The 26,074-nt window shown below is 38.0% G+C and overlaps 3 protein-coding genes and 1 pseudogene across 3 annotated transcripts; 1 reads left to right on the forward strand and 3 right to left on the reverse strand.

The window, feature by feature from the left end:
• Positions 1-257: 257 nt before the first annotated feature.
• Positions 258-1,205, reverse strand: LOC122697790 (olfactory receptor 12D2-like). Its single transcript, XM_043908786.1, has one exon. It carries the CDS (start codon positions 1,182-1,184, stop codon positions 258-260), a length of 927 nt encoding a protein of 308 aa, XP_043764721.1. The 5' UTR covers positions 1,185-1,205.
• Positions 1,206-3,186: 1,981 nt separating this feature from the next.
• On the forward strand, positions 3,187-3,777 carry LOC122696805 (annotated as a pseudogene).
• A 2,225-nt stretch (positions 3,778-6,002) lies between these two features.
• LOC122697791 (olfactory receptor 1361-like) lies at positions 6,003-6,932 on the reverse strand. The gene has a single exon (XM_043908787.1). It carries the CDS (start codon positions 6,930-6,932, stop codon positions 6,003-6,005), a length of 930 nt encoding a protein of 309 aa, XP_043764722.1.
• A 10,676-nt stretch (positions 6,933-17,608) lies between these two features.
• LOC122697792 (olfactory receptor 12D2-like) lies at positions 17,609-18,535 on the reverse strand. The gene has a single exon (XM_043908788.1). The coding sequence runs from the start codon at positions 18,533-18,535 to the stop codon at positions 17,609-17,611; it is 927 nt and encodes a 308-aa protein (XP_043764723.1).
• Positions 18,536-26,074: the final 7,539 nt, after the last annotated feature.

Here is a 26,074-nt window from a genome sequence, read left to right on the forward strand (position 1 = left end):
AGCAATGAAGACTCAGCACAGCCAAAAAAAAAAAAATCTTGTGGATAATGTCCCATTTGTTCAAGTTCCCCTTATATTACCTAATCACACACTGTTAACACAACTAGACTGGATTTTCCCATTTATTTATTTTTTTTTATATAATGCCTTCTGTTTCACAAACAGTAAACAACTAGAAAAGCAGTATAATCTCACATCTCAACTTTCTCATAGTCTTTTTACTGATGCCTTGGAAGAATTCTCTAGATTTCTTAGGGTCAGAGTCCCCTTCTGATCACCCTCCTCAAAGCCCCCTCTACTTCCTTGTTCCTCAAAGTATAGATCAGTGGATTTAGTGCAGGAGTGACCACACTGTACATAATGGCGATAATCCGTTCCTGGTCCACAGAGCTACCTGAGGCAGGACGAATGTAAATGAAAATAACAGGAGCATAGAAAAGAACAACTACCATGAAGTGGGAGGCACACGTGGACAGTGCTTTATGAAGCATGCTGCAAGAATGGGTCTTGAAGAAAAGATAGATAATAATATAGAAATAAGAGAGAAGGGTTAGAGAGAATGGGCCCATGGCAATGGTCCCTGTCACAGAATGAAGTAGCCATTCATTGAGGTCAGTGTTCCCACAGGCCAACTCCAGCAATGGCTTAACGTCACAGAAGAAGTGATGGATACGGTTGGAACCACAGAAGTTTATGCGAGAGGTCATTACTGAGTGCAGCAGGGCATGGAAAAACCCAATGATCCAGACAGTGATAGCCACCTGGGTACAGACCTGATGATTCATGATAACAGTGTAATGAAGTGGTTTGCAGATAGCCACAAAGCGGTCAAAGGCCATCACGGCCAACAACATGGCCTCTGTGCTGCCCAGGAAGTGGAAGAAATGAAGCTGACTTATGCATCCCAAGAAAGAAATTGTTTTGTGGGTAGACAGGAAGTTCTCTAGCATCTTTGGCAGAGTCACCGTGGAGAAGCAGATATCTAGACATGACAGGTTTCCCAGGAAAAAATACATAGGAGAATGGAGTCTTGAATCAGAGATGACAACCATCAGGATGACTCCATTCACAGCCACATTGACAATGTAAATTGCAAGGAAAATCACAAAGAGAACAGGCTTCAGTACTTGGATGTCTGTCACTCCTAGGAGGAGAAATTCAGTGACTGATGTTTGATTCAGCATCACTGGAAAGAAAAGACAAAATAAGATATGAAATGATTTCTCTCATGGGAACCAGTGTCCTGCAGCTGAGGATTTCCCATCTAGACAATACTATTTTGAGGGAGAGCATTGTTGTTTTGGGGCTTACCTGGTGGCTCAGTGGTAAAGAAGCAACCTAAATGCAAGAGACATGGATTCAACTCCTGGGTCAGGAAGATCCCCTGTAGGAGGAAATGGCAACTCTCTCCAGTATTCTTGCCTGGAAAATTCTGTGAACAGGGGAGTCTAAAGGGCTACAGTCTATGGGGTTGCAAAGAGTTGGACACAACTGAGCACATACACAAAGTTTGGGAAACCCGTGAGTGGAGAAGAAAAAGATTTGATGTGACCTCAATAAAAAAGTGAATTAACTAGGAAACACTTCTAGGGATCCCATGGGACATTCACATTTATAGCTAGAGAATATTTTGAGTAATTATCTAACCTTTATTATATCTTTACTGAAGGCTGGCACTGAGGAATTCGGAGTAGCTTTCCTTAATAACCATGTGTATTTTGTATATTGTTAAACTTTATCACTCCTGCTTAAGATACACATGATATGCCAAATGTTATTTTTGGTTCTCTACCCTCAAAACAAAATTGTATCAAAAATTCATTTGGGGGGAAAAACCTTTTCCCAACGTTTAAAGAAAACAGCAATCAGACTTTCTGTACTAAATAATTTATTTCACTGCATCTTTAGAGTTTACTCATTTATTTTGATGAATATCTAGAGGTATGGCACTAAAATGTAGGCAGTAGGGAGCCTTCATAATCCATAAATACAATGTCCATCATTAAATAGGAAACCAACTCTAAGTCCTTGGTATGTAAATTTAGCACTAACAAGAAATCAGAGAATTTGGGCAACTTTGAGCCTGTTTCATTCTCCTACCTGATTCAGTGTTCAAATTTATAGTTAAGAAAGTTGACCAAGTTTACACTTCTGAAAAATAAACAGTAGAAAACTATGAAAAATAAAGACTAGAAAAATGTTTGAAGTGATAGTTTATATTGGGATTATAAACTCTTCATATTCCAAAACTTCTTCTGTCTGAAATTCTTCCTTTTGTTTATGATCCATGGTTCTTTAGATATATAAACTCTGAGAGAGGGTGTCCCCTGGGTTTGAGAGGAGGATTGTAAGAGTAAACAAGATACCTTTCTATACCTGCAATATAAGACAATTCTCCTTGGGGAATTCCTATCATGAGTTCCATTCTTTTCATTTTTCCTCTTTTCTTTGCTGTTTATTTCTTAATTTCAGAACCACAGGCAGTATAATTCTCAGTGGCCTCAAATTTTCTTAAATTATCTTTCATTTCCTGGGACAGAGGTATGGATACAACTTTCTCATCTTGGGAACTTCCTTGGAAAAACCATAAAATGGAAGGAAATTGGGCTATGACATTTAAGGCATGAGGGTCAGTCATATTTCTTTAATCCATACAGAAAGATGATTATCTTTAAATATTCCCCTCATTTATTACTGTGGCTCTGTGGAAAATAGAGGAATAGGGAGAAGTAGTAGGGCTTTGTTTCTTCTCAATCTGACTTTTCACTGTTGGTATTAACACTAAATTATTTCTTTTAATTTTGGAATTCCCAAGCTCACATGAGAGAGCTCTAGGAGAAGGAAGCTGGTCTCTCATTGTGTATCTTTACTTCTTGCTATACCCTTTAGGTAAAAATACTCTATCTGCTTATCCAAAGGATATATATATGTGTTCGGACATCCATCCAAGCTTTAATTCCAATTGTAAATGCCATGTCCTTTGTTCATATTTCTATTGCATATAACTTTTTTTTTTTTTGCTATGCAGAAGTTCATTGTATATTCATCACATTAATAATTTCTTGTTCTAGTATATGCTATGAATAAAATACAAGTAAATAGCAATTACTCTGTGCTCATTGTGTAAGTGATGTTTCTGAGTCTATGTATTTGTATTTCCATCCTTCCTTCTATATGTTTAAAGTGATGCCAAAAGTGCTGGAGGACTTCCTGCAGAAGGCATTCATCTCTATGACTAGTTCCTTGACCCAGTTCTTTATCTTTGGCTCTCTAGGGACAACTGGATGCTCCTGATTGGTGGTCAAGGAATATAATCACTACTGAATAATTGTTACCCTCACTGCCACTCACTCCCAGACAGTACTTGGGGCTGGTGGGCATAGCCTGGCTCTTTGGCTTCATGATAGATGGATTGGTTGTGGCCCTGATGGCCCAGCAGAGGTTCAGTGGCCCAACCACATTAGCCAATTTTACTGTGACTTCACGCCTTTGTTAAGACTTGCCTGCCCAGATCCTAGAATGAGTGGTCCAGGTAACAACATTCATTCATTCATTGTGTGGTTATCTCACTATTCCTTTTGGACTGACTCTGATATCTTATGCCTGGATTGTAGTGGTTATATTGGCAGTTCTTGCTGTGGTCAGCAAGAGAAAGGCTCACCCACATGGTCCTCCTAACTAGCTATAAAGTTCACATGCTGTGAAATTCTCATGGTCTTTTACATTACAGTCTCCGCTGCTCAGTCCCCATTCAAGTTATTACCCTGGTCTATTTGATGGTCACCGCCATCTTCAATCCTCTAATCTACCCTCTTCAGAGCAAGTTGGCTCATTAAGCACTGAGGAGGCAGCTGTCATAAGGAAACTGACTCACTTGACTTAATGAAGAAGGGTGTTGACATTTTCTTTTGGGAGTGCAGATTTCTCCACTGAGAAGTCTTCCAAGAATATTTGGAAAAGCATATCTTTGTCTATTCTCTTGTTCCTCTCTAATCTTTCTATGGTTCCTCTAAAAGTGAGGCAAGTATGGCAATTTTTAAGTGTTAGATTAAATTTTTTTATTTTAAATTCTATTATTTCTCTATCAAATAGGTCATGAATATTTTATATTGAAAAACAAACACAAATAGTATCACTAAAAGAAACCTAGAAACACTGTTTATTTATAGCATTGTTTTATGACATCAGAATTGCATTCTATGCAAATGTATAAATAACAGAAGCTGGATCATTAAGTTTATAATCAGATTTTCCAGTGAAAACTGTTAGGACAATTCTTTTCCAAGATCAACAAATACATACTGGTTTGGTGGAAAAAAACTGAATGAACTTTGTGGTCAATTCAATGTTTTATTCTTTTGGGTTTTATAATATGGCTAAACATGATGTCCTTAAATATTCTTTTATCATTGGGAATTTTTAGTTGTATTTCATTCTTTCATTGTTGTATTCCATTAGTTGTATTCCATTCTTTCACAAGCATTGTTTATTTCCAGAATTTACTTTAATGTATTCTTCATGGTTTGATTGCAATGTCTAAGTATACAGATATGTTAAAATTTTTTAAAGCTGAATTCACTTCACTTATTCATTTTAACTTTTTGCTTTATTTTTATCTTTTTACTGTAGGTCTTTGTTGGTTATCTATTTTAAATATAGCAGTGTGTACATGTCAATCCCATCTGTCCATTGACTGATGAATGGATAAAGGTGATGCGGAACATACATTCAATGGAATATTACTCAGCCACTCTAAAGAATGAAATAATGCCATTTGCAGCAAAATGGATGGATCTGGGGATTGTCATACTGAGTGAAGTAAGTCAGCAAAGACAAATATCATATAATATTTCATACAGCCTAAAAAAAAGATACAAATGAACTTATCTACAAAACAGAAAGAAACTCACAGAGTTAGAGAATGAATTTATGGTTATCAGAGGGGGAAAGTAAGGGGTAGGAATAGATGGGGAGCTTGGGATTGTCATTTTAACTTTTTATTGTAGAAAATGTCAAATATTCAGAGAAGTAGAGTTGGTAGTATAATAGACACTTATGTACCTATTATCCAGCTTTGACATCAATGTTTTGCTAATATTGTACCTACTATCTACCATTCCTTTTTTTTTTTTCCTGGAAAATTAAAAAAAAAAAATTAGGCATTGTGTGTATATTGTACAGGCAGATTCTTTACTACTGTGCCACCTAGGGAGCCCATATATATTGTGCTGTATAAATTATGTAATCTTGTATTCCCAGGGCAAATATTTATTATGCTTTCAAATTTATGAAGACATTTTTGTCCACCATGCCATGATGATATTTCCCACAATTATCAAGGTAGCACAAAAACACAGATTAATAGAACATTCTGAAAAATAAGGCATTAAAAGGGGAAAAGGTGCATAGGACCAGTTTCTATTCTCTTACTTATGATGATGATACTGGTGTTACTGATGGGGAGAGAACTGAAGATGGTAATTTGTAAGGTGACTCTGATGACAAAAAGATGATATTGACTAAAGCTGATGGTGATGATCTTCATTATTAAACTGGTGATAGAAATGGCAATAGTGATCAAAATGTTTTTAATGATGGGAATAGATGATCATGTCTCAATAGCATTATCTTTACAAGGTAATTTAAAGAGCAGCTCATCCAATCAACTCTTAAGAATATTATATATATAATATACTTAATTATATATTATAATGTAATGTATATTATACTCCCTTTGACATATCACTGATATAATGTTTTGAGATAATAATATAGATAATAAATAATATATATACCTATAGCTGGAATACATATATAAGCTTGCACCTAGAGTGGGACCTAGAAGCTAGTTCTCCAAATTTCTATGTAGTGTTATATCCAATATACTGTATCATACTGTGTGACATGTGAAAGCTTTGGTGTTAACTGACTCACTTTGTCAGTGTGGTGGTGAAGATTATAATTTTTTTTTCCGCCAAAACACTTGTTTCTTGGAATTATTCCTAATGCCATGAATTCTCTATGCCCAGAATCCTTTTCAGGGATCTCTTCACATCCTTATTTCTTAGACTGTAAATGAAAGGATTGAGAGTGGGGGTTACCAGGGCATACATGACAGCAGCACCCAGCTCCCCAGAGGCATGGGAAGCTGACGGGGACTTCAGGTAGGTGGCAAAGACCGAGCTGTAGAAGAGGATGACCATGGAGAGGTGGGAGCCGCATGTGGCCAGGGCTTTCTTTTTGCCCTGTGCTGATGAGACCCGAGCTACAGCAAGGAAAATATGAACATAGGAGCTTATGATGCAGAGAAGAGGGCTGATTCCTAAGAGTCCTGTCAGAACCATCATCAGGTCCTCATTGAGGTGGGTATCAGAGCAGGAAAACCTTAAGAGTGGTCCGAAATCACAGAAAAAGTTGGGAATTTCTTGATTAGTGTAGAATGAGAGCTGGGATAGCAACAGGGCATGGACAAGAGAGATAGAATGGGCCACCCCCCATGACCCACCCACCAGCAGCCCACATCTGCAAGGAGTCATCAGGAGCGGATAGTGCAGGGGATGGCAGATGGCAGCATAGCGGTCGATAGCCATGGCAGTCAAAAGCAGGTTGTCCATATTAGCAAAAACTGCGAAGAAATATAACTGGGCCAGGCACTCAGAGAAGGAGATAGATCCATTGCTGGTCCACAAAGTCTCCAGCATTTTGGGGGCGGTGGTGGTAGTGAAGCAGAGGTCGACCAGGGAGAGCTGGCTGAGGAAGAAGTACATGGGGGTGTGGAGGTGGAGGTCAGCTCCGATAGCCAGCAGCAGTAGCGCGTTTCCTGAGACACTCAGCAAGTAGAGGGCCAGGAGGAGAGCAAAGAGGAGCTGTGGTTTGTCTGGGTCACCGGAGAGCCCTGAGAGGACAAAGTCAGGGTTCTTGCTGCAGTTCATTTCAGGTTTTGATGGGTTACTAGAAAAGAATCACCTTAAAAAGAGGGTTCACTCACTGTTAGCTACTGAAGTGTATTGTAGCTAACCTCAAAGGTTCTCTTTTCAGTTGGTTTCCTTATACCACAAATATGAGGAACGAAGAAAAGAAATTTAATAAGCAAAGGGAGGGACAGGATTTGGACTTTCTGAAGGACAATCTAAATGAGGAGGGGTCAAAAATGAGGGAATGAAGGGAACACCAGGAGCTTCTTAGAGTTCTTTAAGGGTAACAAAGTTCTCTTAGTCTTTGTATTATCGGATGGCATAAGTACTTGTTTATGAATCAGTTTTTATTACAAGAACAGGAGTCTATTAAGGCAAGGACTGCATCTCAGTTCTTAGCTTAGTGCTTGGCACATCATAGGAGCTTGGTGAATGCTCCCACCCAATTATCCAGTGACTACTCTAATTTAAGCTATTGTTAATGACAAGAGTCCTGCTGACCTCTGAACTGCTTTAATAGTCCCACTCTTGTCTCATTCAATATATTCTCCACACTGCCACCAGAGTGACCTTTTCAAAAAAGAAACTCTGATCATGTCTGTTACTTGCTTAAAAAGAGGTGTCTGGAGAACCATTGGGCTTGTGAAGGAACAAAAATCCCCACCATATCTAACAAAGCTCAATCTATCTTGACCTCGTGATGTCTCAGCAGCTTCATTTTACGCTACAGTCCCCTCATTCTCTTCCCTTGTCACTTTGGCTGCCTTGCAGTTCCTCTTGGGCACTGTGTTCCTTTGCTTCATCCTGAGTCAACTCCTGCTCATCCTTTCACAGTCTTGATCAATTAGTGACTTTCTTAGGAAAGTTTTCCCTTGCCTCTTTGATTAAGTCAAATCTACTTTTCATATGCTACCACACATAGCACCTTCATAGATTTACTACAGCTGTCATATGGACAATGTTATTGATATTTATTTTGTTAAAATATTTATTTAAGATATTTAGTGTTGGACTCCCTCATGGAACCATAAAGTGCATTAGGGCAAATATTGCACCTGGCTTTCTTCTCCCTTGTGTCCTCATTGTCAGCACACATAAGCAGTATTTGTCACAAGATGAATAAATAAATTAACTAATTGATAGTGAGGACTGGAGAGGGTTGTATGATGTCCTCTCCAATTGCTGAAATGTCCTCTTCCATCTCAACATTTTATGAATAAAAGTTTTTTCCTCCAAATATTCTCCTAGTAAGACTGGAATCACTGATTCATCTTTTTATTTCATCCCTAAAATCCATATTAGTATATAACATATTTTTTTAACTACAAAATGATCCTGATTTTTGTCTTTTTCTCAACTTTTCCACAGTTATTGTCTTTGGACTTTCTTTCTTCATCTCACTCCCAGTTTCTTCATCAGCAGCTTAAGCAGCTTTATTGATTCCAGAAAATGTACAGCTTTCTGGTTTTGGCCCAGCTCTCCCTTGCTCAAATATATCTGATATCTATTTTCTAATGCATCACTTCCCAGGTGGTGCTAATGGTAAAGAACCCACCTGTCAATGCAGGAGACATAAGAGATGCTGGTTCCATCCCTGGGTTGGGAAGATCCCCTGGAGAAGGAAATGACAACCTGCTCTGGTATTCTTGCCTGGAAAATTCCATGGATGGAGGAGCCTGGCAGGCTACAGTCTATGGGGTCACAAAGAGTAGAACAAGACTGAGCAACTGAGCATGCACACAAAATGCATCACTTATATCTATCTGTGCCTCGTTATCGAGAACTCATATCTTTGTACCCACTTACCAATAAACATGATTTTCTACTTTTTATCACTATTTAGTCTCCTTTCTCCTTGATCTGATCATGTCATAACTCCATGAATATTCTCATTTATGCTTTTGCACACTGATATATACACAGGATAATCTAGTCCTTAATTGAATATTATCTTAAGATGTTTTCTAATGTTTATGACATATCTTGTATCAATTATATTATAAATACACTGAGAGTAGAATCATATTTTTTAAAAAAAGTTCTTTAAGCCAACAGCCAAGAAGTTGAGCACATGTTCGCTCCAACCATAACTCTCACATTTTTACGTCCTTTCCCAGGTTGAATCTTCCTGATACTTTTGCTTGAATAACCTTTCTGCTATTATATCCACCTCCTGCTAATTCACCTGAAAAATAATTACTGATTTTGGATCTCAGATCAGGTGTGGTTGAAAACTAACAGAATCATATTTCAGCATCGAACACATACGAGATCCTAACTATCTAAAATTGTGAGGTCTTAACTGTCTAAAATCTCAGCCTCAGATGGACAATACCCTAATATCCTACTGTTTCCCCTCCTTCTTCAGCTACTCCTCCTTTTCTCGGTTCTTTATGACAGATCCTTCAAAAAGCTACTTGTCTCCGTCACGCATTGTCCATTACTCTCCAAATTTGTTATTTTACCTTCCATGTTTTTTAAAAACCCTCTTCAGTCAAGCTGTTCTCCTGAAACTATCACAGCATTGTTAATTGGCTATACCCCAAAACAAAATTAAAAGTTAAAAATTTCTCTGTTTATAGGTATTTGAAGTCTGAAACTAAAGAAGAGATCCAAAAATGAATAATAAGAAAGAGGAGGAGCTAGCTAAGGAGACTAAGGAGTCATCAGTGAGATCACTGCATACCTAGGAGACTGTGAGGATGTCTTGAAAGACAGCAAAAAAGAGAATTTGAAGTAAGAAAAGGGGAGTTAACTGTGATAAGTCTTGCTGAGAGGTCAAGTAAATTAAGGACTGAAAATTGAACTTTGACATTGATGAGAGTGATTTCAACGGAATGTTAAGAGCAAAAGCTTTACCGAAGAGGGTCATACATATAAATATATCCATTCTCCCCCAAACTCCCCTCCTATCTAGGCTGCCACATAACAACATTGAGCAGAGTTCCATGTGCTATAAAGTATGTGGTCCTTGTTGATTATCCATTTTAAATGTAGCAGTGTGTACATGTCCATCCCAAATTCTCTAACTGTCCCTCCCCTCTGGCAACCGTAAGTTTGTTCTCTAAGTTTGTAAGACTATTTCTGCAATAACTAGGTAACTTTTAAGTTATATGTTCCATTTCATCTTCTTTTTTAAACTCTAGACTCATAAATTTAATTTCATATTAGATATGTCCTTTTGAATGTCTGTTAGAAGTTTTACCATCAAAGATATTCCTTACAGCTTGACTGATTTACTTATGGATTTAGATACAGATACAGATGGAGCCCTCAAGCACAGAACTTCCATCCACTATGTTCCACTCTGAAGTCTGAGCCTGTTAACTCTATTTGTCAAATGCTACCTTCCACACTTACCTACTTGCTTTCCTAATCTTCAACCCATGAGTGGTGACCTTTGATACATGTATTCTATCCAGTGTTCTTATTAAGCAAGTGGGACAGTCCAGAGAACACAGAATCCTTTGCCTACATTGGTGGAGATGATTTTCATAGCTAACAAAGATGTAGCTCAGGAGCTGAGTATTAACAATATTCGTGTCTCTTGGGATTGGAAAGTGTTGGCTAGCGTTAGGACTTTTTCTTGTCCTTGGAGACTCTCCCCATAGTTACTCATTAATTGCAAATCTTGAGGAATTTTCCATAGAAAAAGTTGGCTATAAATGGTGTTGAGGAATAAAATCAATAATTAACAGAAGTCTGCTATTAAGAATAACTTTGAAGTAAAATCAGAAAATTATCTAAAACTCACAATTTCTCTCCAGTTACTGTTCTGCTTCCTTAAGTCAGATTATTTTGAAGAGGTGACCATGTGACCATAGCATTTCATAACACTTAATAGTTATATATATATGCATATATATATACACATACATTTTGAATAGTCCTTTCCCCCTTTTTTTGTATAAACACAGATTGAAAGATTGAAATATTCAGGTTGTCCATATGTCATCTACCCTTGGATATCTGACAAGCACCTCAAACTTATTTCTATCTAAATGAGAACTTTTGTCCCAACCCCTTAACTTTTCCTTGTTTCTAGCCCAATATTTACCATTTTAATAACATGGTATCTGCTACATCATTTCCTGAATTCATAAAGGAATCACATTTAGCCAAAAAAGACTATCAACATGGAGTTATAAACAAGTAGAAGTTCGTTTTTCTCTCATGTAAATGAAGTCCAGAGGTAGGCAGTCTGGTGAGGATGTGGTGGGTCATCATAGGCTAAAGCTCCCTCTGTCCTTAACACATGGTTTTTATCTTTAAGGTCAACTGCTGGAGCTGCGTTAGTTTTTTGCTAATCACGCTGTTTTCCAGGAGAAAATTTTCCACATCTAATTGTCTAGAACTTAATCCCTTACTTCTTGGCTCTCTATTCTGTTTCACTGATCTATGTATCTATTTTTATGCCACTACCAGAATGCTTTGACTACTATAGCTTTGTAATATTGTTTGAAATAAAGGAGAGTGACATGTCCAGCTTTGCTCTTCTTTCTCAAGATTCTTCCAACCTCGGCTCTCAGCTTGATGCTCCACTGACCTGGGTGAGGGTCAGTGCCGTCAGCACGTAGCCGTTCCTCTTACCCTCTAAGGCAGTTTGTCTTGGTCTCTGTGATGCAGGGCGTTGCTTTGGCCTCATCTCTGTGATCCGTAATTTTCTCAGTAATGTCTTATCCATGAATATTTGTTAGTTGCTCTTGCAAGAGTGAGTGAAGTTGAGAACAATCTATGTGGCCATCTTGGTGACATCACTCTTCTATAGTAATTTGACATACTTTTATCTTTTATCACTTATATTAAAGTGACTTAATCACCACCATTACAATATTAGAGTATTAAGAATTTGACTGTATTTTTCCACTAGTATCTACTATTTATGGGACAGTTTTCAAAGATCTGTGCAACACATCACAAACATTATCTCAATTCTCAAGGTATCCATGTGTTACAGAGAAAATAAACATTTCAGGAAAAATAAGCCATTTACTAAACATGATTACATTGCTAGGATTAACTGAACCATAATTTGATCCTAATCTGACCCTAGCCAGCCCAATAGCAAGGAAAATAAATGAAAGTTTTTTTTTTTTTTTTTAATGAAAGTTTTAAATTTTAGTAGCTAAGAAATCGGAGAAGGCAGTGGCAACCCACTCCAGTACTCTTGCCTGGAAAATCCCATGGGCAGAGGAGCCTTGTGGGCTGCAGTCCATGGGGTTGCAAAGAGTGGGACACAACTGAGCAACTTCACTTTCACTTTTCACTTTCATGCATTGGAGAAGGAAATGGCAATCCACTCCAATGTTCTTGCCTGGAAAATCCCAGGGACGACGGAGCCTGGTGGGCTGCCGTCTATGGGGTTGCACAGAGTTGGACACGACTGAAGCGACTTAGCAGCAGCAGCAGCTAAGAAGTGAAACTCTTTATTCTCAGATAATAATGTATACTAGAAATTGAAAAGAATCTATAAAGATCTATTAGAAAGTATACATATATAGAGAAGATCAATGAATATAAGGTTAATGTACAAAACCTACTGGATTTCTATATACTGATCACAAAAATTGGACAATTAAATTTTTAAAACTACAACTTAAAATAACATCAAATACATAGAGATAAATCAAATTAAAGATGTCTGAAAACACTGCATTCAAAATTATACATTATTTCTGACAGAATTTTTAAAAAACCTAAAGAAATTCAGAAAAGTGCCCTGTTCATAAATTACCCTGTTTATAAATTAGAAGATGCAGCCTTGTAAAGAAGATTGTTCAGTTTAATCTATGGATTCAAGGTACTTCAGTCAACATCTTGGAAGGTTTTTTTTTTTTTTTAATTAAAAACCTGTTTCTAAAATATATGGGTAAGCAAAAGACTCAGAGTAGACCGTAAGATCTGAAGGAGCAGAGTTAGAAAACTTAGATAACTGAATATAAGAAACTACTGTATAGCTACAGTAATTAATAGAGCTTGATAGAATAAGTATAAACACATAAAACAATTGAACAGATGAGAGACTCCCATCAGTTCAGTTCAGTTGCTCTGTTGTGTCCAACTCTTTGCAACCCCATGGACTGCAGCACACCAGACCTCCCCGTCCATCACCAACTCCCAGAGCTTGCTCAAACTCATGTCCATTAAGTCAGTGATGCCATCCAACCATCTCATCCTCTGTCGGCCCCTTCTCCTCCTGCCTTCAATCTTTCCCAGCATCAGGATCTTTTCTAAGGAGTCAGTTCTTCGAATCAGGTGGCCAAAGTATTGGAGTTTCAGTGTCAGCCACCAGTCCTTCCAATGAATATTCAGCACTGTTTTCCTTTAGGATGGACTGGTTGGATCTCCTTGCTGTCCAAGGGACTCTCAAGAGTCTTCTCCAACACCACAGTTCAAAAGCATCAATTCTTCAGTGCTCAGTTTCCTTTATAGTCCAAGTCTCACATCCATACATGACTACTGGAAAAACCATGGCTTTGACTAGAAGGACCTTTATTGGCAAAGTAATGTCTCTGCTTTGTATACATATGAGACTCCCATATGTATACAGTTTTTAAACTTATTACAAAAGTACCAAGTGCAATTCTTTAGGGGGAAAATTTTTTTTCAATTAATTATTGTAGTTAATTGGATATCAATGAATAAAATGAAGAATGACATCTACCTTATGCCATCTCAAAAATTGTTTTCCAATGGATTATGGAACTAAATAAAAAAGGTAAAATAATGAAACTTCTAGGATATAACTGGTATTTTTAAATCAGTTTTTCTGTTTTAAGGTTTTTAAAATTTCTAGTTTCATTATTTTATAGTTTCAGAATGATATAACTGCATTTGTATTCATTTTACTTATACTGGCCAATTTTTGTAGTGCTTCTCAAACCTGAGGGTCTACATTTATTTCTATGAGTTCTGGGATAAAACCCTTTAAAGTTATTTCTCTGAATACTGCCTGTTACATATTCCCTCCACTGCATGGAAAGTAGATCTTTCTGAAACTATTATTACACAAATATTAAATATTTTTCCTATCTTTGTGACTCCTAAGTTCTTTTTCATGTTTTTTTATTCTCATTTTTATGGGAAATTCTTGAATCTGTCAGCTAATTCATTCTGCTTTTTCTTGCATTTTATCTGCTGCTTATACCATGCATTAAGTTTTACATTTTAGTCACTGTATATTATATTTACATGATACTTTTTGCTTATTTTTCAAATGTGCCTTTTAAAAACATATTAATTTAACTGTGTTTGTATTTATTCCTATATATATTTTATAAGTCACCAATTGTTGTATTTTTTAAACTTCTCACTCACATGAAAGACAAGGATGCAACCCAGATGACATAATAAGACTTTTCTATGGTGACCCTGTGTATTACCAACTGAAACCCTGTAAGAGTAATAGAACATTAGTTGGACTCCTAAACAGACAGAAGACATTGAGGTCCAAGTGGTTCTCTTACGTGCTCACCTAGGATATAACATTCCAAACTTGATTGTAACTCAGAAAAAAATGGATTTTTCCTTACTTTGATAGAAATGAGCCAGAAAGCAATGTACAGATGCCCTTACAATCACTGTCATTAAAGAGAAAGAACATATAGCAAAGGTAAAATACGACAAAGATGAATGACATATGACAAAGACAACAATAAGAAAGCAAGAGATTCAGTTCAGTTCAGTTTAGTCGCTCAGTTGTGTCCAATTCTTTGCGACCCCATGGACTGCAGCACACCAGGCCTCTCTGTCCATCACCAGCTCCTGGAGTTTACCCAAACTCATGTCCATTGAGTCGGTGATGCCATCCAACCATTTCATCCTCTGTCGTCCCCTTCTCCTCCTGCCTTCAATCATTCCCAGTATCAGGGTCTTTTCAAATGAGTCAGTTCTTCGCATCAGGTGGCCAGTACTGGAGTTTCAGCTTCAGCATCAGTCCTTCCACTGAACATTCAGGACTGATCTCCTTTAGGATGGACTGGTTGGATCTCCTTGCAGTCCAAGGGACTCTCAAGAGTCTTCTCCAACACCACAGTTCAAAAGCATTAGAAGCACAGAAAACTGGAATAAAAATCAGACAAAATGTGGTACAGAAATTTTAAAGGAATTACCTTATTACTGAAGAGGGACCCTTGAACTGAAACAAAACCAAGGTCTGTCTATACATTATCTATTGAGTCTTGATTAAAGCAAAGGAACCTGGAAAAATTAAAAGTGAAGGAAAAGATAGATATGTACCAAGCAAAGAAAGCACAGGAGACAATAATAACCTAAGATAAAATATGAGTCAAAGTGAAAACAAAAAAAATTAAACAGGAAAACCAAGAAAGGAAAAAAAAAGAAAAAAGAAATGAGTTAGAAAGGAAAATTAACTTGGAGTCTTTTGAGTTAAAGAAATTTACATTTTCACCGTACTTGGCATTGTGCACTGAGATTTAAATCTACTGTATTTACAAGAATAATTTTTAGATAACTCTATGTAAATGTTTTTATTGCTCAGAGATAGTCCAGTCATATAACTTTCCTTATAATGAGTTATGCTTGAACTTTAATTCCTTGATTGACTCATGTTTTCCCAATATATTTTGATTTGTTTCTCAGTGAGGAATGAATAAATGTGACTCATCAAAAGAGGTAGGCTTTTCTTCTTTTGCAAACTTTGTTAGAGCTGGCTTCATGGTTTTGTTTCTCAGGCTTTAGATCATTGGATTAAGTGTTGGAGACAAAACAGTATAGAAAACAGTAAGCAAAGAGTCTAATGCTGCTGGAGCATCAGAATGTGGCTTTAGAAACTCCAAGACACCAGTAGAGATAAGCAATATGATGACAGCTAGGTTGGGGGACAAATGGAAAAGGCCATGGCTGTGCCCTCAGCAGATGGGATCCTCAACATATATGTGTGTGTGTGGGAGAATCAAACTGGGACAAAACAAAGAAATGTCACCAAGGACAGGAAGCCAGTAACCTCAAGCTCACTGATATACCCATCAGAACAAGTGAATTTCAGGAGCTGGAGGACATAACAAAAGAGATGGTAAATGATGTTGGCACCATAGAAGGGCTTGGAGAAAGTAGCAGATGTATGCATGACTCCAGAGAGGACTCCACTGATCCAGAGGCTAAGATTTCATGAATACAAGTATTGACATTCATGATGATTTCAGAGCACTGGAAGGCAGGCGGCCACATAGTGATCCTAAGACACCACTCTGAGCATGGCCATCTCCACAAAACCACAGAGAGTGAAAGCAAAGCACTGCAGTATGCATTCCCAGAGGGAAATATTGCCAGTATGCATGAATGAATTGCAAATGAGCCTTGGTACAATGACAGAAATAACAGGTCTAAGAAAGAGAGATGTTTACAGAAGAGATACATAGTTGAATAGAGACTGTCATTCATGAGAGTTGCGATGATAATGAGAATATTACCAGTTAAAGCCACTAAGTGTAAGACTGAGAACAGAAAATGGAAAGAAAACAAACATTTGTTTATTCTTAATATCTCTCCTTTATTATACCATCTTACATTGTTTTACAGTTTGTTGAAATGAGGGTAGAATAGGAAAACGAAACAAAAAAAGGAAAACTTGTGTAAGTCAACATTTTCCATGACCAGAAACCCAGAAAAAAAAACCACAGGTAAGATAGAAGATATTCTTGAGATGTTTTTTCAACCAACCTCAACTTTTAATAACATTTCATAGTAATTTGAAATTTGAGTTTTGCCATTGACTTTTAAAAATCTCTGAAAACAGTGGTTCCAAAACTCTTTAGATGGACCATTGGTTATTTTCTGTTTCATGATTACAGTGTCATTTTCTTTAATTATCATTTTGCCTCCCTGCTTCTTTAATTATCACATTTGCCTCCCGTGATAAGAAATCACGATGTACCTCTTAAAAAGTCCCCTTAAATCATATGTTAAATTGTGAGTTAATATTTGCATTTATAATTGAGTAATTATGGTCCTAAATTAAAATCCTCAAGATCTGAAAGCATCATAATTTTACTTCTCACATTAAAATATGCTAACCTGGAGGGATCATATACATAGCCTTACAAACTGTCTACACACTACATAGGCAATAGAGACATATTCCTATAACTAAATTCAAGGAAGAGCTTATTACAATATATAACAAATCAACTTTATCACTTGTAACTCAAAAGCAAATTCAGCATTAGACTTCCATGGCTGGTATTTCATTTGTTCACATTTGATTTCTATTACCTAAGAATGCATTGTTGAACACTAGACAAGACACTCCCAGTTATTTTTCCTTTACAATCCCATCTGGAGAAGGCAATGGCAACCCACTCCAGTACTCTTGCCTAGAAAATTCCATGGATGGAGGAGCCTGGTAGGCTGCAGTCTATGGGGTCACTATGAGTCGGACACAACTGAGTGACTTCACTTTCACTTTTCACTTTCATGCATTGGAGATGGAAATGGCAACCCACTCCAGTGTTCTTGCCTGGAGAATCCCGGGGATGGGGGAGCCTGGTGGGCTGCCGTCTATGGGGTCGCACAGAGTCGGACACGACTGAAGCGACTTAGCAGCAGCAGCAGCAATCCCATCTGTTATATATATGTATATAATAAACAATTTGAGAAGCAGTATTATTTCACATCTCAACTGTCTCATTGCCTGTTTATTTATGCCTCAGAAGAGTTCTCTAGACTTCTTCAAGTCAGAGTCTCCTTCTGATTACCCTCCTCAAGGCCCCCTTCACTTCCTTGTTCCTTAAAGTATATATCAGTGGATTTAGTACAGGAGTGACCACACTGTACATAATGGCAACAATCCAGTCCTGGTTCATGGAGCTACCTGAGGCAGGACGAATGTAAATGAAAATAATAGGACCAAATAAAAGAATAACTACTATGAAGTGAGAGGCACAAGTGGACAGTGCTTTATGAAGCATGTTACAAGAATGGGTCTTAAAGAAAAGATAAATAATAATGTAGAAATAGGACAGAAGTATTAGAAAGAATGAGCCCATGGCAAAGGTCCCTGTGACATTATTGAGCAGCCACTGGTTGAGCTCAGTGTCCCCACAGGCCAGCTTGAGCAATGGCTTAACATCACAGAAGAAGTGATGGATATGGATGGAACCACAGAAGTTTAAGCGAGATGTCATTACTGAGTGCAGCAGGGCATGGAAAAAACCAATGATCCAGACAGTTACAGCCATCTGGATACAGACCTGATGATTCATGATAAGAGTGTAACGAAGTGGTTTGCAGATAGCCACAAAGCGGTCAAAGGCCATTACGGGCACCAGCATGGCCTCTGTACTACCCAGAAAGTGGAAGAAATGAAGTTGGCTCATGCATCCCAAGAAAGAAATTGCTCTGTGTGTAGAGAGGAGGTTCTCCAGCATCTTTGGCAGTGTCACTGTAGAGTAGCAGATATCTAGACATGACAGGTTTCCCAGAAAAAAATACATAGGAGAATGGAGTCTTGGATCAGAAATGACAACCATCAGGATGGCTCCATTCCCAGCCAAACTGAAAAAGTAAATTGCAAGGAAAATCACAAAGAGAACAGGCTGCAGTACTTGGATGTCTGTCACTCCCAAGAGGAGAAATTCAGTAACTGATGTTTGATTCAGCATCACTTAAAAGACACAGCAATATACAAAATGTTATCTCCTTTGAGAACCAGAGTCCTCCTGCTGAGGATTTTCCTACCTAGACAATAATATCTTGAGGGAGAGCATTGCTATTTTAAATAGTCGCAGCACCAGAAGTTGTATGATATTTGGACCATTAACTTCTTAAATATTAAGTTACATGTTGGTTTTGGACTGTTACTCAACCACTTTTTTTCTTTATCAGATTTATCATTATTATTTTTCTTTCACCCAGAGATTCAGAGCATGTTGCCAGCCTGTGAACTTCTACATTCTAATACAACTTCCCTTTTATCATCCTAAGTCAGCTTTAAGAGAGGGTGAATTTTTAAACATTCCATCACTGCTATCTCTTGACCTAGTAGGAAACCATCTGAAGGGTTTTTACTTATAAAAAATAGACAATGACACAATAATAAGAGTTATAAGGAAATCTGAATAGAGATGCACGCTTTGGAGTGCTCCCAACAAAAAGGAAATCACTTGAAGTTTGGAAAATCCCTGAGAAGAGAGACAAAAGATCTTATGTGACTAGAATAAAAAAGTGAATTAGGGGATGTTTCTAGGGGTCCTGTGGGATTCTAGGCTTCATAGCTCTAGAAAAATTTGAGACATTATCTAACTTTTATTATATCTTTGTGAAAGGCTGGCTTCAAGGAATTCAGATTAACTTTTCTTAATAGCCATGTACATTTTGTATATTGTTAAACTGTCACTCTTGCTTAAGATAAAAATAATATGCCCAGTATAATTTTTGGTTCTCTACTCACAAAACAAAATTGTATAAAAAATTCATTTGGAGAAAAAACCTTTTCCTAACATTAAAAAAAAGCAACGGGACCTTCTGTATTAAATGATCTATTTCAGTGCATTGTGAATATTTAGAGATTACATATTTACTTTGGAGAATTTATAGCAATATGGCAATAAAATTGTAGACAGTAAAGAGCCTTCATAATCCACAAACACAAGGTTCATCATAAGATAGGAAGCAGGTCTAAATCCTTGGCTTGTAAATTTAATACAGGCAAGAAGACAGAGAATATGGGCAACTCCCTACCCTGTCTCCTGGTGCATTCTCCTACCTGGTTGAGTATTCAAATTCACAGCTAAGAAGGCTTATCAGGTTGACACTCCTGAAAAGTAAATAGTAGAAAAATTATTGATAAATAAAGAGCAGAAAAATATTTGATGTGATAGCTTATATTGGAATTATAGAATAAGCTCTTCATCTTCTGAAACCTCTTCTTTCTGAAATTCTGCCTGTCTTTTATGATCCACAGAGCTTTAGATATATAAACCCTGAGAGAAGGTGTCCCCTGGGTTTGTGATGATTATTTTAAGAATTAACACATTATCTTTCTTTACTTGCAATGTAAGAGAATTCTCCCTAGGGAATTCCTATCTTGAGCTCCATTTTTGTTGTTGTTCCTATTTTCTTTGCTTACTGTGTTTCTTTCTTAGTTTTAGAAACACAAACAATTTGAGACAATTCACAATGACCTTGTGTTTTCTTAAATTACCTTTCATTTCCTGGGACCAGAGGTATGGATGCACTTTCTTATCTTGGGCACTTTCCTTCAAAAACTCTGTATGAAATGGAAGGAAATTGAGCAAGGACAGTTAAAGAATGAGGGCCAGTGATATCCTATTGATCCATACAGAAAGATATCTGTATTTAAATATCTTTTAAATATTTTACTCATTTATTATTGTGGTTCTAAAAAAACAAACAAAAAAAAAAAGAGGAATATGGAGAAGTAGTATTGTTTTTTTTCTTCTAAATCTCATTCTTCACTGTTAGTATTAACATTAAAACATTTTCTTTAATTTTGGGCTCCCTGAGCTCACATTTCTCTCTGGGAGAATGAGGCTGGTCTCTCCAATGTGTATCTTCACTTCTTCCTATATCCTTTAGGTAAAAATATTTTATCTGATTCATTCAAGAAGTGATCTAACATCTATCAAAGTTTTCTAATTACAGTTATGAATGCCATGTACTTTACCCATCTTTCTACTGCAGTTTATTTTTCTTGCTTTGCTGAAACTTATTACATATTCATCACATTAATAATTTCTTGTTGTAGGATATGTTATGAATAGAATACAAATCAATAAGAATTATTGTATACTCATTGTGTAAATTTTTGTTCTGAGTCCATGTATTTGTATTTGTTCTTCCTTGACAATCTCCAAATCTTTTTTCTTTTTCCCTGCATCTTTAAAGTGATGCCAAATTTGCTAGAGGGCTTCCTGCAGGAGGCATTTATCTCTATGACTGGTTCCTTGATCCAGTTCTTTATCTTTGACTCTCCCTGGATAACTGGATGCTTCTGGGTGGTTGTCAAAGGATATAATCACTACTAGTAATTGTTAGCCACTCTGCCACTCCCAGATGGTACTTGGGGCTGGTGGGCATAGCCTGTCTATCTGGCTTAATGGTGAATGAATTGGTTGTGGCCCTGATGGGCCCAGTTGAAGTTCTGTGACCCAACCAAATTAGCCACTTTCCCTGTGACTGCATGCCTTTGATAAGCCTGACCTGCTCAGACTCTAAAGTGAGTGGTCTAGGTGACAACATTATTCATTAATTGTGTGGTCTACCTCATTATTCCCTTTGAACTCATTCTGGAATTTTCTTTAAAGCATATTGGATTCATTTTGCTTTTACTTTTTTGTGCAAATGACCTGTTTACAGTTTAATTATCTCATATTTAAATGTGATATATTGCTACTTTTATTCAGTTTTAATTTAACTCTTTGGATAGAATTAAACATTTTTTTTTTGGCAAGTTTTGTTTATTTTTAAAAAGTGAATTCATTTCTATTATGGTTGTATTTTAAATCTTACTAACTTTTCTATAAAATCATTATTGTTGTAGGTAGTAACTGATTTGTATATTTTCGTTTTGTATCAGACAGCAATTACTTAAGATTCTAATTCATTTTAAATTTGCTTCTTAGTTACATAGATTTTATTGTTGTTGTTTTAAATTAACAGACTTTCAGAGCACTTTTAGGTTCACAGAAGAATTGAGCAGAAAGTACAAAGTTTCTACATAACCCCTTCTCGATTCCCACACAGCCTCCTCACTACCAGCATTTGTACCAGAGTAATACCTTTGTTACAATCATTGAACTAACACTGGCACATCATTACTGATTAAGCCCATGTGGTGGTCGTGGTTTATTTGTGAAGTCATGTCCAACTCTTGTGACCCCATGGACTGAAGCCCTCCAGGCTCCTTTGTCCATAGAATTACCCAGACAAGTATACTGGAATCGGTTGCCATTTGCTTCTCTAGCTCACCGTTTACATTCTTTATGTTGTTCATTCTATGGGTTTGGGACTAATGTATAATGTCAGGTATCTACTGTTACAGTATCACACAGAATAGTTTTCCTGCCCTAAAAATCTCTATATCTCTCCCTCCCCAGACTCCTGGCAACCACTGGTCTTTTCCAGAATGCCATGTACTTGGTATCATACAGAATGCAGCCTTTCAGATTGGCTTCTTTCACTTAGTAATATGCCTTTAAGATGCCTTCATGTCTTTTTGGGGCTTGATAGCTGTGCTTTTTTTTTTTTTAACCTGTCCATTGTATGGCTATGGCTTCCCAGGTGGCACAGTTAGTAAAGCATCTGCCTGCTAATGCAAGAGAGACAAGAGATGTGGATTCAGTCTCTGGGTTGGAAAGATCCCCTGGAAGAGGAAATGGCAACCTGTTCCAGTATTTTTGCCTGGAAAATTCCATGGACAGAGGAGCATGATGGGCTATAATCCGTTGGGTCGCAAAGAGTTGGACACAACTGAGACTGAGGAGGCATGCACGTGTATGGATGCTCCAGTGTATCTGCTCACCTGTTGAAGAACATCTTGTTTACTTCTAAGTTTCAAGCGGTGGGCTTTGTAGGTGGGCTTCCCTGACAACTCAGTTGGTAAAAATTCTGAGGAGACCCCAGTTTGATTCCTTGGTCAGAAAGATCCCCTGGAGAAGGGGTAAGCTACCCACTCCAGTATTCTTGGGATTCTCTGTTGGTGCAGCTGGTAAAGAATCTGCCCTCAATGTAGGAGACCTAAGTTTGATCCCTCTGCTGGGAAGATCCCCTGGAGAAGGGAAAGGTTATCCATTTCAGTATTCTGGCCTGGAGAATTTCATGGGCTGTATAGACCATGGGGTCGCAGAGTTGGACACTACTTAATGACCTTCACTTTCTTCTGTAGGTAAAACTTTTTCTTCTTTAACTTGATTCTTAGGACCCAACCAGTAAGAAAGTAGAGGTCTTTCCTCTGGTTCTAAGAGGGTAACAGGCAGGTAGGCCAGGGGTCTCCAAATGGAGGTAATGGGGTGCAAGTGTCAGACATTTTTTATCCCTCTTTTAAGCTCAGGAGGAAACAAACAAGTGTTAGATTTATCTTTTCCCCCTTCTCTATACAAATCTAAAAGGAGTTTTCTCTTAAAAGTCTGTGTTGCCATGATGACACCTGGCTCCACCTGAACTTAACTTGTCTCAAACCTTGAGCTAACCAATGTGTTTTTCTTATGGAAATGTTTGTCTTAAGCTATGTTGATGAACTATGTATTTACCCCAGACTCTTTCTTCAAGTCCATTTGCCTAAGACTCAGAATCCACTTGACAAATCTGTATGTTTTACTCATACTATGTTCTCTCTCTTTGTTCTCTAAGTTAATGAAACTATATATTTACTTGGAAACCTGCTTTTCTTCAAGATTCATGTCAATCATTTTATGGCCCGGGATGACTCACCTGGTGCCAATGTTATCTCAAGATGCAAGTTGTGGGTGAGGGGCCTGGTGCCACTCTGAGTTTTGAGACATCTCCTTTCTATAATTAACAGCTTGCTAGTAGCTATATCACATCCAGCTAAAGACTAGCAGGGGGGCACTCTTTCTGCCCTCTTCTGATGTCTATGTCAGAAGCTTTCTCTATCTCTTTTATACTTTAGTAAAACTTTATTACACAAAAGCTCTGAGTGGTCAAGCCTCGTCACTGGCCTCTGATTGAATTCTTCTCCTCCAGAGGCCAAGAATCCGAGTCTTTTGTGGTTCAACAACCTTTCAGTTCCTAGCAGGTAGCACTGTTGGACTAGTTTTTGGTTTCTCTTATCCAAGCTACCTCTGGTTACTTTTGAGAATTGGCACTTTCTGCCCTCGAGCACCTCTGTCAAGGTGTCACCAGTACCCCTGTTGTCACTGCTTGTGCCTCCGGGGTTGTTGGTGTCTTGCCCAGCCAGTGTCACTGGCATTACCACCTAGGGCACTGGAAAGGCCGGCACCTCCACTGCACCCAGGGTCTCCTGGGTTGCAGGCTCCAGCCACCACAGGAAAAGGGTGGGGGTGTCTGGGGAGCCAGGGTTGGGAGGTTCCCTGTATTGTCCGGGGTTGTTGGGTTCATGGGCATTGCTGCTGTGGGTGGAAGCTGCCTGGAGTTGGAGTGTCTCCACAACTAGAGCAATGGGGTCCCATGCCTCACTGTCTCTACCACTTGGATCCCTGTGGCCACAGGGACTGCTGAGGCTCAGAGGCTGGAGTTGCATGCTGCCTCCCCTGAAGCTATCATGTTTTCTGGGGCCGTAGGCTCAGCTGCTGTCCCTGGAGGTTGGAAATTATTATCCCCACCCCTCCTCTGCTCCTGGTTGTGCCTTTTCTGTATGTTCCAGTCCAAACGCTTATATGCACAGATGTGTGGAATGCTCTGGCATTGTGGGTTGTTGGGCAGACGCAACTTTGTTGAGTTATGGATGCTTTACTGGTTTTAGATGGAAGGGGAGCGACAAAGAGAGCCATTCAGCTATGATGCTGACATCACCCTGAGCCCGTATATATTGCTGAGGAGACTACCGGGAAGAATTGTGAAAGTTCTGAGCAATTTCTTTTAGTTGACAATTATAAAATACATAAAGAATTAGATGAGCTAAAAACCAAACCATTCAGCTTTCAAGCAGAATTTAGAGGAAAATTAAAGAAGCCAGGACAGTTCAGACTCAAAAGTTTAACTGTATGTAAGTCCTAGATACTCTACATGGTAGAAGGTTATCAAAGTAAAAATGGCCTCAGGGCAGAGATCAAATTCTGAGGTGGTGGGAGTAAAATGTGGCCTTTGGTTAGAGATTTCAAGGATGTGGCTGTAAGATCCTTTGTTGGGACTTCAGTAAAATAAAGAGGAAACCTAGTTTAGATTCTAAAAAAACTTAAGGTCAGATCTCCTAGACTCTCTGTGCTAGATTTGAAATCCTCTAAGAATCTTAAGGACATGACTTATACACCTTTTCAAGCAGACAAAAATGTTCCTAGAAATCTTAACAATATTGTTCCAAAGTATCCTGACCCTCAGCCCAACTCAGAGAAAAGCCTGTATCAAAGAGCTTTGTGAATATGGCATTTGTCTAATTGAGTATATCTTAATAATAATTGTAAGGCCCTAAAATAAAAGAATTTCATTGGCATCATCATTTTCAATTTCATCATATTGGGCTTTAGGGGGCAAATTTAGAAAAATGCCCCCAGCTAGAGTTCAGTACTGCTCTGTTGCTGTTACGTGCCTCCCATTTTTCCCTTTTGCAATAAAAGTTTTCTACTTTGGTCATTCTATGTCTATTGTATCATTATTTTGAGTTTGTGATGGGCAGATAATCTGACTCTTTAGTTCTAAGTTCTTCAGAATACAAGAAATCATACTTGAAGGATCTACACAAGAAGCCCCATTTGTACCTTGATTTGATGAAAAGACCTGGACTTTGAGCTGAAGTTGTAATGTGATACATTTTAGAACTAGGGGAGGGAGTAAGTGTCCTTTTACATGGGGACAATGAAAGTTATTTGTAGTTAGTGGTGGGACTGATAAGCCACAATGCTTTGACACTCTTTCCGTTGAGAGATAGGATTTATTTCCTCTCTCTATGAAGAATTCTGAGTTTGGCCTGTGACTTCTTAAACTAATAGAATATGATAGAAGTGATGTTAATTCTGGTTATGGGTTTTTTCTTTCAATGACTAACAGCTTTTGCCTTGGTTTGTTGGCCCCCCCATGTTGAAGGTTTGCCCTGCATTATCCTTCTGAAGAAGCACAGGGTAGTCACAAGGAGAAAGTGGAGAAAGAAAGGAAAAAAGGGAAAGATTTTATCAGTTCCTAGCTATTCCATGTCCAACTGTTATGAGGAGAAACCAGATAAAGAGAGAAACACAGGGAAAGACTTAATCAGCTCCCAGCTATTCCATGTCCAATTGTTCAGGTTAACCTAATTGAGAGGCCCCAGACTTTCTTTAGCAGAGTTAACTATTGCTGTTTTCCTCCTGCCCCAATCTCTGACCCACAGAATAATAAAATTTAATGAAACAAGTGGTTTTAAGCCAGTAAATTTTGGAGTACTAGTGTGTTATCTGTCAGTTCAGTTGCTAGGTTGTGTCTGCATCTTTGCAACCCCATGGATGCAACATGCCAGGCTTCCCTGTTCATCACCAACTCCAAGAGCCTGCTCAAACTCATGTCTATCAAGT

Source organism: Cervus elaphus, chromosome 7, assembly GCF_910594005.1.
Source record: "Cervus elaphus chromosome 7, mCerEla1.1, whole genome shotgun sequence".
Classification (NCBI taxonomy): domain Eukaryota; kingdom Metazoa; phylum Chordata; class Mammalia; order Artiodactyla; family Cervidae; genus Cervus; species Cervus elaphus.

Bases quoted from the DNA above. Each gene is read 5' to 3' on its own strand.
- LOC122697790 (XM_043908786.1), bottom strand. From the start codon at position 1,184: ATGCTGAATCAAACATCAGTCACTGAATTTCTCCTCCTAGGAGTGACA.
- LOC122697791 (XM_043908787.1), bottom strand. From the start codon at position 6,932: ATGAACTGCAGCAAGAACCCTGACTTTGTCCTCTCAGGGCTCTCCGGT.
- LOC122697792 (XM_043908788.1), bottom strand. From the start codon at position 18,535: ATGCTGAATCAAACATCAGTTACTGAATTTCTCCTCTTGGGAGTGACA.